Source organism: Pectinophora gossypiella, chromosome 4 (genome assembly GCF_024362695.1).
Source record: "Pectinophora gossypiella chromosome 4, ilPecGoss1.1, whole genome shotgun sequence".
NCBI lineage: Eukaryota > Metazoa > Arthropoda > Insecta > Lepidoptera > Gelechiidae > Pectinophora > Pectinophora gossypiella.
This window is the reverse complement of record NC_065407.1, coordinates 13691314-13707349: the sequence shown is the minus strand read 5'-3', so window position 1 is coordinate 13707349 and position 16036 is coordinate 13691314. Positions and strand designations below refer to the sequence as shown.

Below are 16036 nucleotides of genomic sequence, written 5' to 3'. Positions count from 1 at the left end.
CATGAACATTAGTAGTATGACACAGACCAATCAAATATGATACTATTTAAATATTACATTTTACATTACATTACATTATTTTATTTTTTATTACATTTTTGTTTGGTATAATAATAATTAAGAGCCGGAAACCTTTCTATTTATTCGAAAAACTTAAATGGTCTAGTCGAAAGCGTCTCGGTATGCTCTGTATATCTAGCCATAGAACTGAGGCTTATCGGGGAAGTTTTAAATACACAGCAGCAAAAGTGTGGAACACGATCCCTCCACCTTTACGTTCTCTAGAATGTTCTATTGGCACTTTCAAGAAAAAGTTAGGAAAGTTTATTTTTACTGCACAGGTGAATGATGCTGCTGATGTATTTCTGCTGTTTTAGATATCCTACCTAACCCTAATCTTGTCTTTACTTCTTTTGGTGTGTGAATGTGGTCCTGTAGTTTATACAGGTCTGCATTTATACATTTACAATATCACACGCTGATCACCTAGTGGGCTCTATACACCCTATCCCAAGATGTTATCGTAGGGCTAGTTGGTAACACACATACTCACACATACACACATACATAACATACGCACTCAGCGCTCTTAGACACACATCTATCTGCAAACAAACAACTCAAAATTACTTAAGTAAGGTATATGACCAGTACGCATAATGTTTTTATTTTAATAGCACAGAGTCTGTTGCTGATAATTGATTTGTTATTAGTTTAAGTTTTTTGTATTATTTTTTAGGGGTCTGGCTGAAAATCGGCGTCGTATTGTCCCTCATGTGGGTCGATACGACATTAGCCGAGCGAGTACCCTTTTTAGTTTTAAGTCTTACATTTCATATATGTTCAAATTTTAATATTAAGAAATTTATGTAACGTCTTAAACCTAAATAAAGATTCTATCTATCTATCTATCTATTCATCATAGAAACGAGCTTTGACCTCATCCAGTCCAGTATTATAGGTGTTTCTATGTTATTACCACTTTTGTCCATAGATAAAATATAACTGAAACAGTTGGTTCTCGATTCGAATTTTCCGCATGCACGCATGATAAAATGTTATCACTTCTTACCTTCGCATGTTGGCATCTTTTCAAAATGTTTACTTTTTAAGTTTTTTTTTTATCAATTAATCGGGTATCATAATAACGTGCATGGTGTAGTTATCTATAATTAGTTACACATTAAGTCTAAAAGTTGTATACCACTGTAACGACATAATTATATACGTATACAATGTACATGTACAGTCATGAGCAATATCATGTACCCACTTTAGAACCCTGTCGCACTATCATATTTGACATTTAATGAGACTTACGGTTTAATTTGTCAAAAAAGTTAATGCGACATGGTTTCAAAGTGTATATACATATAACTACTCGTAACCGTAGTAACTGTTGGTGATTCAATTAAATAATAACGGCATCTGTGGTTCAGTGGTTGAGCATTAGGCTCACGATCCGAAGGACCGGGTTCAAATCACGGTGGGGACACATCACAAAAAACACTTTGCGACCTTGATTCAAGAAAAGCCGTTTTAGGCAATCACAGCGCATGCGTATCGATACAGCCATTGCGGCACAGCAATAGCGCCGCGCGCGACGCGTATTATATCGAAGGCTCTAACCAATAGCCATACAACGTATATCCACGTTGATAACATTCGCTGCGTGTATTGGTTGAAAACCTCCAAATTGTTCGCGTCGCGCTGCGTGGTTGCTGTGCAGAGCCTGCTGAGCTCACTACATAGCAGTCAAACACTACAATAACTCAACAACAATAACTCTCCTTTTCACTTCGCCTAAGTCGGGTAAAAAACAGGTGAACGCTGGGCGCTCCAAGGAGTAGCGGAAAGGATGTCGCATATCAACAAGGATTCATGTTGACGTGGATGGGTTGTAGTAACAATAAATGTCGGTAACAATACAAAAGAAAACAAATTACAATTGCTAAAGCATTTACTTAAAAAGAAATTAAAACTTTGTGCTACGAACAATAACACACTTTAAAACTTTTGATTATATTTACACATTAATTCGCCCGATACAAAATTAAACTGTTTTCTTTGAATATCCAAGAATCCAATATCGATTGTTATATCAATAAACAAACTCAATAATCACTCGGAGGCTCAAAACTTTCGCGTAATGAACAATGATTTATTGGTTCAAGGAATTTTCCATTCGCGCACCTCCTGTTAGGAAGTGGAACAATTTTAAGTTTTAAGCGTTTTCTACTAAAAGCCATTTTATCAGATGAGTTCCTGGAAGAAGATTAGGAGTCAACAACTGGGCGTGAAATCAGTTTTGCTAGATGTTTTCACCCAAAATGAGATATTAATAAATAAGGTAAATTTAATTAACGGGCTCCGTGGTCCAGTGGTTGAGCGTTCTGCTCACGATCCGGAGGTCCCGGGTTCGAATCCCGGTGGGGACAAATCACTTTGTAATCCCCAGTTTGGTTAGGACATTGCAGGCTGATCACCTGCTTGTCCAGAAGTAAGATGATCCGTGCTTCGGGAGGCACGTTAAGCCGTTGGTACCGGTTACTACATACTGATGTAGTCGTTACTTGAGTCATGTCAAGGCCCTTTGGCAGCTCAATAATAAACCTGACACCAGGGTTAATGAGGTTGTTGATTCACCTCACAAGCCACACGATAGAAGAACTTAATTCCGCCAACCCACAGTGGTGCGGCGGTGTGGAATACATACCCCCTCCAGTTGATCGAAGGGAGGCCTGTACTCAGCAAATCGACGTATCTAGGCTGTTTATGTTATGTTATGTAATTCCATTTTATTTCATGCTCAATACCGGGATTGTCCGCTAAAATGGGCAGCGGGTGTTAATTTTTTTCAATTTCTTTCTCGTGGCAGTACCCACCCTATAGGAGGTTATAAGTATGATACGGGTATATCGACCTGAAAAACACACAAGACGTGTCTGGTTTTGAAAAAAAAAATATTCAATCTTACTTAACGTAAAAACATGTTACATTTTGTCTTGCTGACTGTACCAAATCATATAATTCCATACAAAAATAAGTGGGACGAGTTGACGAAAGAAAATAATAATTATTTTGTTTGTCACCTACTCGTCCCAAATGGGCCGTAGGTATATGGGACGAGTTAACGAACGATTCTAGATAACAAAAGCAAGATAGGTAAAGAATGGGTGTATATTCTATCTCTTATTATCGTGTGGGTTGTGAGGTGGAATACCAACCTCATCAACCTCGGTGTCAAGGTTATGATTGAACCGCCAAAGGCCCCTGACATGGCTCATGTAACGATTACTCACTTACATCAGTAAATAGTAACCGGGACCAACGACTTAACTTGTCTTCCGAAGCATGGATCATCTTACTTTCAGACAATCATGACATCAGCCTGTAATGTCCTTACCAAACTAGGGATCACAAAGTGATTTTTGTGATATGTCCCCACCGGGAATCGAACCCGGGGCCTCCGGATCGTGAGTCCAACGCTCAATCATCATCGCCAGCCCATCAACGTATCCACTGCTGGGGCACGGGCCTTCCCTATGGATGGATAGGGAGATCGGGCCTTAAATCACCACACAAGCCCAGTGCGGATTCGTGGTTATTAACAACTGCTAATGCAGCCGGGACCAACGGCTTAACGTGCCTTGCGAAGCACGGAGGAGCTCGAGATGAAAACTTTTTTTTTATGGTCACCCATCCTATGACCGGCCTTTGCGAAAGTTGTTTAACTTCGACCATCGCAGACCGAGCGCATTTACTGCTGCGCCACCGAGCTCCTCAACTGTCCCAACGCTCAATCACTGGACCACATAGGCCGTTATTTAATAAAAAAATATTATACATATTTGCTTACTGCCTTAGGTGATACCAGCGTGATGTTATTTTATGTCATAAAAGCAAAAGAGTTGGCTGCCATTCTTTATAGTAAAGAAAATGATCATCGAACAATGTTGCGTTGTGGAAAACAAAAATATTCTTAAGACTTGAACCGGTATCAATATCTCTGTGATTTGGCATGTTTCATTGTGTGTGTACACGTGTAAATGTAATTGAATTCTTAATGCACGTATTGGTAACAAATTAATTAGTTGGTGTTCATAACCATACAACCTGCATGGTCTAGCGGTTAGAGCGTTTAGCTCGCGATCTTGAGGTTCGGGTTAGATTCCCGATGGGGACATTGTCGTAATCACTTTAAATGTGAGACTGTCCTTTGTTTGGTAAAGTCAAGGCAGGCTGAATCACCTGATTGTCCGAAAAAGTAAGATTATTCCGTGCTTCGGAAGACCCCGGGCTGCTAGCCCAAAACACCTCCACTAGCCTGCATTGGAGCAGCGTGGTGGACTATGCTCCATACTTCCGGTTGATTGAGGGGAGGCCTGTGCCCAGCAATGGGACGTATATAGATTGTTCTTCTTCTTCTTCTATCGTGTGGGTTGTGAGGTGAATTACCAACCTCCTCAACCCTGGTGTCAGGGTTACCATTGAGCCGCCAAAGGCCCCTGACATGACTCATATAACGACTACGTACTTACATTAGTAAGTAGTAACCGGGACCAACGGTTTAACGTGACTTCCGAAGCACGTATCATCTTACTTTCAGACAATCATGACATCAGCCTGTAATGTCCTTACCACAATATGGATCACAAAGTGATTTTTGTGATATGTCTCCACCGGGATTCGAACCCGGGGCCTCCGGATCGTGAGCACAACGCTCAACCATTGGACCACGGAGGCCGTATAGATTGTTTATAATAATAATTTCTTTATTATCAAAGAGATTTGTACAGGTGTTCGATTAAGTTAAGTACCTATATAGAAAAAAAAACTTATAAGTAATCATTAAAACAAGTAAATTAATTTACCTATATAGAAAGTGTACAAATTATTTGTTGAACTCTGATCTCCATACTAAGCTTATAGGCCTGTGTCTTGGGGATCAGCGTTCAGCCAGGCAGAGATTGAACTGGTTGAGCTATTAGTTAGGGCAACACATTTTATGCAAAAGTTATTAATAATATAATGATATATAAGAGGATAGAAGACCAACTTTTAAGTTATAAAAAATCTAGAAAATCTAGCGCCATCTTTAAATTTAAAAAATATAGAGAAAAAATGGACGCATTTTTATTTTCCCGCTCCTTATATTCATTATATTCAACAAAGTCATACCAATTCTATATTCTAATTTCTTCAATCAGCTACTGATTGTCGCTAGCGACGACACCGTCTGTCGGTTAAAGGACTGTCGATTAGGGTAAGGTTATGCATTGGACCACATTTTACAATGAGTTCGACGTTAATCCATTTTTTAATGACGTAATAACTCATTATTTCAAACAAATTTGCGGCACGAGTAGTAGCAGGAGAGTAGGATGAGTAGAAATAGCGAAGAAAACAGTAAACACCAATAGGAATACTCAGTTTATTAACTAGCACTTCACAAACAAAAACTTAACGAAATTATAACTATGCTTTATAAAATTAGTGGGCACGGCCAGAGCTAAGCAGTGATATATGTTGCTCATATCAAGGTCGGGAATGCAAATGAAGCGTCAGCGTAGAATAAAAGGAATTGTGAAATGGAATGAGAATTTCGAAATTTAAAATGATTGACCGTAAGAAAGAAAGACCATGTGCAGAGTTTGTACTCTGCTACAAATTCTATGAATAACTAAACACGTTTTCGGTGTTCGCTAATTTAAATTCAATTTGTTTGGATACAAATCGCGTCGCGCATTAAAGTTGTAACAACGAATGGGTCGCTATCGGCTATCCTTTTAAAATCTAAACCCCATTCTATAACTATTGTGTCTGGAAATCTCGGCCGCAAAAGGTTAAGAAAGGTGAGTAAACAAGTTTTCTCACTACTCAAGCAGATATCGCGTGGATGTGCTATTGGATATTTGACTGGGTCAAAGATAAATTATAAAATGCTAACGTAGAAATATTTCTTCTTATCATGTGGGTTGTGAAGTGGAATACCAACCTCATCAACTCTGGTGTCAGGGTTATTACAGAGCCGCCGAAGGCCCCTGACATGGCTCATGTAACTACTACATACTTACATCAGTAAGTAGTAACCGGGACCAATGGTTTAACCTGCCTTCCGAAACACGCATCATCTTACTTTCGGACAATGAGGTGATCAGCCTGTAATGTCCTAACCAAACTAGGGATCACAAAGTGATTTATGTGATATTATTATGTCCCCACAAGAATTCGAACCCGGGGCCTCCAGATCGTGAGCCCAACGCTCAACCACTGGACCACGGAGGCCGTAGCGTAGAAATAATTTAAATATTTTGTTCATATTATATAGTTATTTATTGTTTTGTGGATGGCACAGTACACTGACCTGCAATATTAAAGCTGCCGATGATGAGGGTCCACAATGAGAGGACCCTGGCGGGAGAAGCGCGACCCTCCATCACACCACTATACGTAACACTTCACCACATTAGGTACTACATCACCGGAACTCTTGTTTCTCCGCATTTAAACCCTGAAACAAAAATAATGACATCTTTAAATAATAATTTACGTACCAGATTTCTTCTAAGTATAAATTGAATAAAAAATGTTAAGGACTGGAAATAGGCTGCATTTATATAGTGACACATCATCATCATCAGCCCATTACCGTAACTGCTGGGGCACGGGCCTTCCCTATGGATGGATAGAGAGAACGGGCCTTAAACCATCACGCGGGCCCAGTGCGGAATGATGGTTGTTAACGACTGCTAATGCAGCCGGGACCAACGGCTTAACGTACCTTACGAAGCACGGAGGAGCTCGAGATGAAAACTTTTTTTTTTGTGGTCACCCATCCTATGACCGGCCTTTGCGAAAGTTGCTTAACTTCAACAATCGCAGACCGAGCGCGTTTACCGCTGCGCCACCGAGCTCATATAGTGACACCGTACCAAAAAAATTGAGGGATGATTCAGGCCATGATTGTGAGTTCATACTGAGTCGAATTTGAAGTCTCAAAAGTATAGAATTAAAAAATAACTTTAAAAAACAAAAACAAACATTTGCGAGGGACAGTTCCACTTGATATCAACTCAGAATCATGGTTTGAATCATCCCCCTCAGTATTCGTTACGATGTCACTAATACCAGCTGTATATAACAAAACGAGTACTGAAGATCTGGAGACCAACGCTATGGGCCATATAATATTAAATTTGTTATAAGAATGAATTCATTACCTAAAATAAAGGGACTCTTTCTAGTTGGCTTAGACAAGGACTGGTAGATTAATCTAGGTACTTAAATCTATCTAAGACCACAGTATCTATCTGCTTGTCTGACCCTCTTCTCACAGAATGTTATCTATACTAATACCTTAACTTCTTTTACTACTAAGAGGCCTATCTCACTAAGACACCATGATGGCGCTACTCCGGCACGGTCACGGCACCACCATAATGTAAACAGCTGTATAAACGCTACCTTACTCTAATTTGTGGTTTGAGCCTTGGGCTCACGATCCCGAGGTCTCGGGTTCAAATCCCGGTGGAGACATATCACAAAAATCACCTTGTGATCCCTAGTTTGTTTGAGACATAATAGGCTGATCACCTGATTGTCTCAAAGCGAGATCCGTGCTGCGGAAGACACGTTAAACTGTTGGTCCCGGTTACTACTTATTGATGTAAGTAAGTAGTCGTTACATGAGCCATGTCAGGGACCTTTGGCGATAGTAGCCCTGACACCAGGGTTGATGGGGTTGGTAATTCACCTCACAACTCAGACGATATAAGAAGACAACAACAAGTATTCATTTTGTAAAAAAGGCTGTAAGCTACCCAAATAAAATAAAACAAAAATTTTATCAGGTCCAAGACCAATTTCCCGTACGTCGATATCCACGTAGATAACTTTCGTTTCGTCGATTGGTCAAGGCTCTCGATATAATTCGCCCCGCGCGCCGTGCCACCCATATTGGCATATTTTTGATTGTGTAACAATTTGCATACATTTTGTTGGTGACGCAACTGTGGTGATACCACCATGTTGTCCCAGTGAGATATGGACCCAATCATGTCAATGTCGTTACATAACTCCGTAATCCGACTAACATAGACAAAATTAGTAAATGAAAAAAAAAAAATACTCGGATAAGACTTGAATCCGCTAATGACTCATAGATCGAAGAATTTCACATGGACAGAAGGAGGACCCACAATCAAGGTATAGTATAGAGTATTTACCTATTATATTAACTTTAGTTTTACTTTTAGGTATTTATTTATTTATTATTTTATTTTAATTTTTTTTTTTTGCACCATCCCGCATCCAAGTTGTAAATGTTTGTTTCCTTTTGTTGGTTGCCTGGAAGAAATTGCTCTAGAGCAATAAGGCCGCCCAAATTGTACTGTATTCATGTGTTTTGTCTGATTGTTGAAATTTTAGTTCTGTGCAATAAAGTATATTTGATTTGATTTGATTTGAGGACCCGGTGGTATAATGGGCAACACACTTGTCCCGTCTTGACAAGAGCTGCGGGTTCAAGTCCCGTCCGAGTCAGATTTGTTTTCGATTTAATTTTCTCTTTGTGAGTTTCGCTAAGTACGGGTTATGTTAGAAAAAATCAAAAACCCTTTAAATTCGACCAAATTATAGAGAGTACCAAAAAAATGTTTGGTACTGTTCACTATTATTTAAATCTAGGGACTTCATACCTAGTTACACAAAAAGTAACTGAACGTGGTTTTCTGATTGCTTCTGTCTCTGCTTATCGCATGTTTGCTGTTTGTTTGCGGTGCGATAATATGAATATTCCATTTCAAAAGAGCTCGTTCGTCCCTAGCGATTCCTTGTCTAGATCCATTAAGCTAGTAATCACAATTCTAGTCAAGCACAGCGTAGTTTCTAAATCATTAAAATCTACTAAATATTCAGGTCTTAACCCGGAGAAGATTACAGACTGCCCGAGGATCCTATAGAATGTAGACTTTGCCAATTTTCCAAACTTTCAACCTTTTTCGTCTTATGAAAGTCACAACGCGAAGGAAAGTTGGAAGAACCTTACCTGGGAGTTATCGATAGTGGATACGAAAATAACATTCAGCGATGCTGTGATGAGCTTTTATTATTAGAACCTGCAAGGCTAGAAGTAGGAATATAAAAAATATAGACCACAGTAGCCTGGCAGAAATTGCTATTTAGCAATAAGGCCGCCTATTGTACTTATGTTTTTATTCGTATGTTTATGTCCTTTGTATATGTCGTTGTGCAATAAAGTAATATTGATTGATTGATTGAAAAATATTTAGAATTTGTTAACTCCTACTGATTAGCGTGTGGTAAAAATCGACAAATAGATTTTAAGACTTACCAGACTATAGCATATCTTATTCTTACCGTGAGATTGGAGGATTTATAATTGAATAACGGAGTAGGTATGGTATATATTATGTTACGAAGATAACAAGAAAACACAAAGTATTACATTATTTACCTAATTCCATACAAATTAATGACATCATCAAACCAAACCGTGCTAAGCGTGGGAAGGCCGTGGATGGCGTGACTGGACAACATCAAAGAGTGGACGAAGTTGGTGACGATCGAAGAGCAGGTCTATACAGGCCATACGGCCAGGAAGAGATATACATTTCATGATGTAGAAATGCCATTCTATAGATGTGAAACGTGGACGCTGACACAGAAAAACAGAGAGAGACTCGAGGTCTTTGAAATGTGGGGTTGGAGGAAGATAGAAAGAATAAGTGGGACTGAAAGAGTTACTAAAGAGGAAGTGCTTCTAAAGGTAAGGGAAAAGAGGCAAATATTGAGAGTTATTCAGGACAGAAGAGACAAGATGATTGGACACTTAATAAGACACGACGAATTTATTAAAAACATCATAGAATGGAAGCTACAAGGAAAGAGAGGAAAGGGGAAGACTAAGAAGAGCTTACATGGAACAGATTAAAGAGAAGGCGAACCTCGTGTCTTAAAAGGAAGTGAAGGAATTGGTCTTTGATAGACAAGAATGGAGAATGCTACACCGACAAGAGCGTGGCTCTTAAATTTGTGATGATGAGACATGCTAAGAAAAATAAACTAAACCGCCATTTTCCAAGCCACATCTACAAATCGTTTATTTTGTTTTTTCACTGACAGCTTGATAGAAACTTCCAGGCACTAAAAGTTCTTTCTGAAAATTATGTAGATTGCTTACAAGAATATCTGCTTCCATGAATTTTGAGGGGCGGGATATTTTTAGAATACCCTAAAATTCTAGACCGCAATAGTACTGTGAGAAATTATTTGAATTACGAAGGCTATCAAATATCAAAGTTATAATATATAATTATAGATGTTTGATATCAAAGGTATCATCGACTGCCAGAGATAATAAAGGAAAAGAAAAATATTTAAAGTTATCATGAACAGAAGAGGCAAGATTTTTGGACACTTAATAAGAGACAACGAATTTAATAAAACATCATGGATGGAAAGATAGAAGGAGAGAGAGAATGGGGAAAACCAATGAGGAACAAAACGAACAGAGTATGCTCCATACTCCCTCCGGTTGATTGAGGGGAGGCCTGTGCCCAGCTGTGGGACGTATATAGCCTGTTTATGTATGTATGTTACGTATTATTATTTTATTGTTAGCCGTTGGTCCCGGGTTACTAGCCCGAACACCGTGGAGGTGTTCGGGCCGCAGTGGAGCAGCGTGGTGGAGTATGCTCTCTACCCCCTCCGGTTGATTGAGGGGAGGCCTGTGCCCAGCAGTGGGACGTGTATAGGCTGTTAATGTTACGTGTTCTTAAATTAGTTAAATTAGTGATATTGAGGGTAGGTATCCTATTTGAAACAATTTATTTTATCTAGGCAGGATACAACAATAAACCAAAAACCTATATTTTTAAATTTAGGAAGAACATTATATTCAGAAAAGGAAATTTCTATGTTCAAATCGAAAGACTCTTTATATATTATAATATAATTATGGCTCGTCAGTAGTGGTGGTCTAGACAACCTTATAATTCTGGTCATCCATACTTAATATTTATAACACATACGAAAATACGAAAATTCTCTAGTTATACAACCAACAATAATAAGTTTCTAACTAGTCAAATCAGTTACTTTTTACTAAACGCAAAACATAAAATTACTATGGAATTTGTTTGAAAAAGCATACTGTGACGTCACAGAAAAACGTATTAATAAAATAAAATAAAATAAATAAATTAAATAAAATATCTTTATTTCGGACATTAATCCATATATTGTTAGTACAGTGACTTACAAACTAGGTTAGTAAATTAGGTAAGTAATAAAATGTCGGATTTATTATGTATTACGTTTTTATTGTTTAAAATTCATAAATAAGTTAAATAGAAAAAGTTAATGTTTTTCGTTAGTTTTACATGTGTTTTTATTTAGTAAACAGAATTTCATCATTTATCTTAAACCTAGTACACGACCCAATTGTAACTCTTGGAAACTACATAAGTAGCGATCATGTTCAATCCCGATCGATCAGACCCAACTTTTGGACCGAAAGCAAAGCCTTTAACCTTTTAGTCACAAACGAGACACTTTCCTCGTACAAATGTACGGCAAAAAGTTGTAAAAGTAAAAGAGCTATTCTGAGGATCCGTCAACGATCAAGATCGTGGTACATAGTCGGCAATTTAGCAAGACGGATGGTTCGTGTCAGCTGTTTCAGGGGAAATATTAAGATGGATGGCCGGCTGCTTTCTATTGACCTACGAATCCTGCGATGCGAGTAATAAAGTCCGTTTTAGGATAGTTTGATTTTATTATTAGATACTTGAAACCGCGAAACACATCTAATTATGATACAACTAAAACCCCAAATTAAACTAAATAAAAATATAAGTTTCAAAACTGAAACCCGACTACGGAAAAATCACACGTGTGGAACCAAAAATTATGTCGCTGAAATTCTCCTTTTTACCGACTTCAAAAAGGGAGGAGGTTTACAATTCGACCGTATATTTTTTTTGTTTTTTTTTTTTATTTTTGTTCGGGGATATCTTCGTAGTGTATGAACCGATTTTGATAAATATTTTTTTGTTCGAAAGGAGATATTTCCAAGGTGGTGCCATGTTAAGGAAGTCAGGGTCTGATGATGGCAGACCAGAGAAATCGAGGGGAATTTTCAAAAATCGTAGGGGCGACTAGTGCGTTTGTAAGGTCAAATTAATCGGATCGGTGTCTAGGCTCCGGGAAAACTTCCAGACCTTCTGAAACTGATCAGCATCAGGGAGACTCCCTATGACCTGGCAAAACTATACAACTTTAGATCTTAATCAAATCCAATCGCCGGTGAAAAAAACTAATTGGCGGAAAAACAAGATGGGCGACACAGTTCCACAGTTGAATTTCCCTCTCTCTTTGGCATTTATTATTCCCATCTGCTGGTCCCCACCATCAGCCTTCTTCGTATTTCGTTCCTAAAATGCGCAACCAATTTATTGACGGCAACCGAATCCCGAATTATTTCTCACTGGTGGTGCAACCATGGTGTCCTAGGAAGAAGAAAACCTATGTTCATACGAGAGGTCACAGGCGACAGCTAGTACCTAAACAAAAATTATTTATTTATTTATTTTATTTTTGGTTTACTAACAGTCACTTACTTTATCACATTATAAATATATGTTACATTTCAAAACTTTAAAGCTAAATTTAGTGACTTATAAATAAACACTGACTTGTACCAATCGCAAATCTTGAAAGTTTTCAAGTTGCGTCAAATCACTTGGGACTCGACCGTTTTAAATGTAATCATTGAAATCGCAATCAAATTGAACTGGAGATCGAGTTCAAAATGAATCGGAGACGGATAGTAAAATAACATTGTTAAAAAAATGCTATTTACATTCCCATTATTTCAACGCTTTAGTTTTCTAAACAGAAAAGTCAGGGGCAAGATTTTATTATTATAAATATAACTGAACCATCTTTCAGAACAGAAAATACATCCTCTTGTTCTGAGACAAGTAATTCACAAAAACGCTTAAGAGTTGAAATGCTTCATATCTTCGTATTTATATAAACACGCAAGAAATTTGTAAAAGAAGCAAGCAAGCAAGACTTGTAAGAAGAAAGAGGTATATACCCTACCACACCCCGGACACATCATACAGACCAGCTTATTTTATACACACCACTTGACATTATGTTACACGCGCAACTGTGTGTGACGTCTGAGGGCTGCTCGCTCCACATTGTTCTTCGTAATTTAACCGTAATTACTTTTTTAAGTAGGTGGTAGTACTTATCTTCATTTAATATTTGTTACAAATCACAAACAACAAACTTTAATCAATATAATTATCAATAAGGAACAAAATAAATAAAAAATAGGCTTAAAAATAAATAGGGAGTAAACAGGCCTTACACTTGACTTTTGTCACAATAAGCACTAAGCCTATGCTCAATTTTGTTCAAAATTAGTAGCATGTTTTGATTTACATGGTGATTAACGTGAAAAATAAATATTTATGCCACGTAGACGCGCCGCCGGCGCTGACAATTACTGTGAGACCTAATATTCGAATCAAACGAAAGAACGTCGACGTCCAATTTCAAAATTTGAACATAAAAATTACACTGATTAAAAAAACGGTCCGTATGCAGCAGCCTTAAAGATTCAAGACTAAAGTATGACCGATTGGGAGCGGAGTGTTGCCGTTATAAACGTAGTATTATTCCTTATTCTATTATCCTACTTAACGTTGCATGATTACAGTCACAGCAGGCCAGAGATAGACCTGACCACTGTAGGTCCCGATCTGTCCAATCAACAGTTCGGCTTCCGAGAGGGTCGTTCTACCATCGATGCCATAATGTGCGTCAAAGCCCTCTCGGAACAGTCGGTTGCGTCAGGTGGTGTGTTGTTGGCGGTGTCCTTGGACATTGCCAACGCATTTAACTCACTGCCGTTCACCTGCATCGAGGAGGCTCTCCGGTACCACCGAGTGCCTCTTTATCTAAGACGGATAATTGGGACCTACTTACATAGTAGGCGTATTCTCTACACCGGACGAGACGGCCGTATCAAGAGTAGGCCCATGAAGTGCGGTGTTCCACAGGGGTCTGTCCTTGGACCACTCCTGTGGAACATTGGATATGATTGGGCTCTGCGTGGTGCATTACCATCTGGCACCAGTGTCGTCTGCTATGCAGACGACACGCTCGTAACGGCGCGCGGACGCACCTTTGAGGAGGCAGCAGATCTTGCCACCGAGGTTTGTGCCGCTGTAATACGGCGAATACGGAGGCTGGGGCTGAAGGTGGCCCTCAATAAAACTGAGGCTCTATGTTTTCATGGACCTCGGAGGGGGCCGCCCGCAGACTCCAGCATCGTAATTGGAGATGGCCGCATACCAGTCAGGCCTCAAATGAAGTACCTAGGACTTCATCTGGATGGGAGGTGGAACTTCCGAGAGCATTTTCGACGTCTAGCTCCCAAGCTTGTCGCTGCCGCATCTGCTCTCGGAAGATTGCTGCCCAACCTAGGAGGACCAAACATGACCTGCAGACGACTCTATATCAACGTCGTGAGGTCAATGGCACTCTACGGGGCACCGGTCTGGGTCGATGCTCTGACTCGCCCGAATCTGACTCTGTTGTTCAGGGCACAACGAGTCATTGCAGTCAGAGCCATTCGAGCATACCGGACGGTGTCACATGAGGCTGCTTGTGTCTTGGCCGGCACTCCCCCATGGGACATAGACGCCGAGTTACTGGCTGAGACCTATGAGAGGAGGCAAACAGCTGTGGAGGAAGACGGGCAGGTCGAGGGCTCGGCTGCTGACGAGTTGACGAGATGGAGACGACAAGCTCGACGTCGACTCCTGAACAGATGGAAGGAACGGCTCGAAGAGCCTAAAGCTGGCGCGAGAACCATAAACGCCATCCGCCCTGTCCTAAAGGATTGGGTGGATAGGCGTCATGGGTCACTCACCTACCGGCTCGTGCAAATACTATCTGGGCACGGCAGCTTCGGCAAATACTTGTGCCACGTAGCCGGTAGAGAGCCACTGGCGATCTGCCACCACTGTTGCTGCAGTGAGGACACGGCAGAACACACACTGGCGATATGCCCTGCATGGGCTCAGCAGAGGTCTGCACTCACCACCGTGGTGGGAAGCGATCTCTCTCTCCCGGCTGTGGTGAAAGCCATGGTCGGGAGCAAGAGGTCCTGGGATGCTGTGGCCTCCTTCTGTGAGGACGTGGTGGCACAGAAGAAGGCAGCGGAGCGAATAAGGGAGGATGATCCCCTCTCGGCTCCGATCCGCCGGAGAAGGACAGGGAGAAGAAGGAGAGCATACGCTCACCTTCTCCAAACCTAGGTTAGGCCCGCGGGCGGTGAATCGGGGGATTCGCCGTTCGCACATGGGCTTTCCTGGAGGAAGCGGTTTGCGAATGTCGGATTTGCGGACGAATGCTCGCGCGCCCCCGCGTCCCGTCAAATGGTGCAGGCAGGAACACCGTTGGGTTTTAGTGGGTATACCGAGTGGCAACACCCGGGGAGTCCCACATAACCACGTCGTCCCCCCGGGCGGCGTGGTATGCGTAACGCATTTCCCAACGTTAAAAAAAAAAAAAAAAAAGGCCAGAGATAGACATCGAGAGAGTACATCGCCTAGTGCAAAAGAGACGAGAGATATGTTACTACTCATGCTACGTATGTACCTAAAAAAGGTTAAATAGGCATTAATACTTTTCTCTCTCTCTCTCTATTTAAGAGCTGCGCTCTTGTCGGTGGAGTAACCGCCATTCCTCTCTTCTTCCCGCCAAAACCTAACTAACCTAACCACCCTAACCTAAACTAACTACTTAATACTTTTACAGAGTCGAAATTAATTGTTATGCTCTCTACAGCAAAATGTTTTTGTTGTAGAGAAATGTCGCGAGAGCATAGCTGGGGCCGAAATATGTACAAAATGAAATGTTTTACTGAGGCAACGATTGCATTATAAAACTTTCCTCGTCATTACTTGTTTGGTTGCTTGTGTTACTA

At 40.3% G+C, this 16036-nt stretch overlaps 1 protein-coding gene across 1 annotated transcript in view; it reads right to left on the bottom strand.

Moving 5' to 3' along the window:
* Positions 1-16036, bottom strand: part of LOC126382349 (synaptogenesis protein syg-2-like) — a 336238-nt gene that overhangs the window by 170370 nt on the left and 149832 nt on the right. Inside the window, exon 2 of the mRNA XM_050032158.1 lies at positions 6368-6514. Coding sequence (XP_049888115.1) covers positions 6368-6440 — 73 coding nt within the window. The 5' untranslated portion in view covers positions 6441-6514. The remainder of the gene's footprint in view (positions 1-6367; positions 6515-16036) is intronic.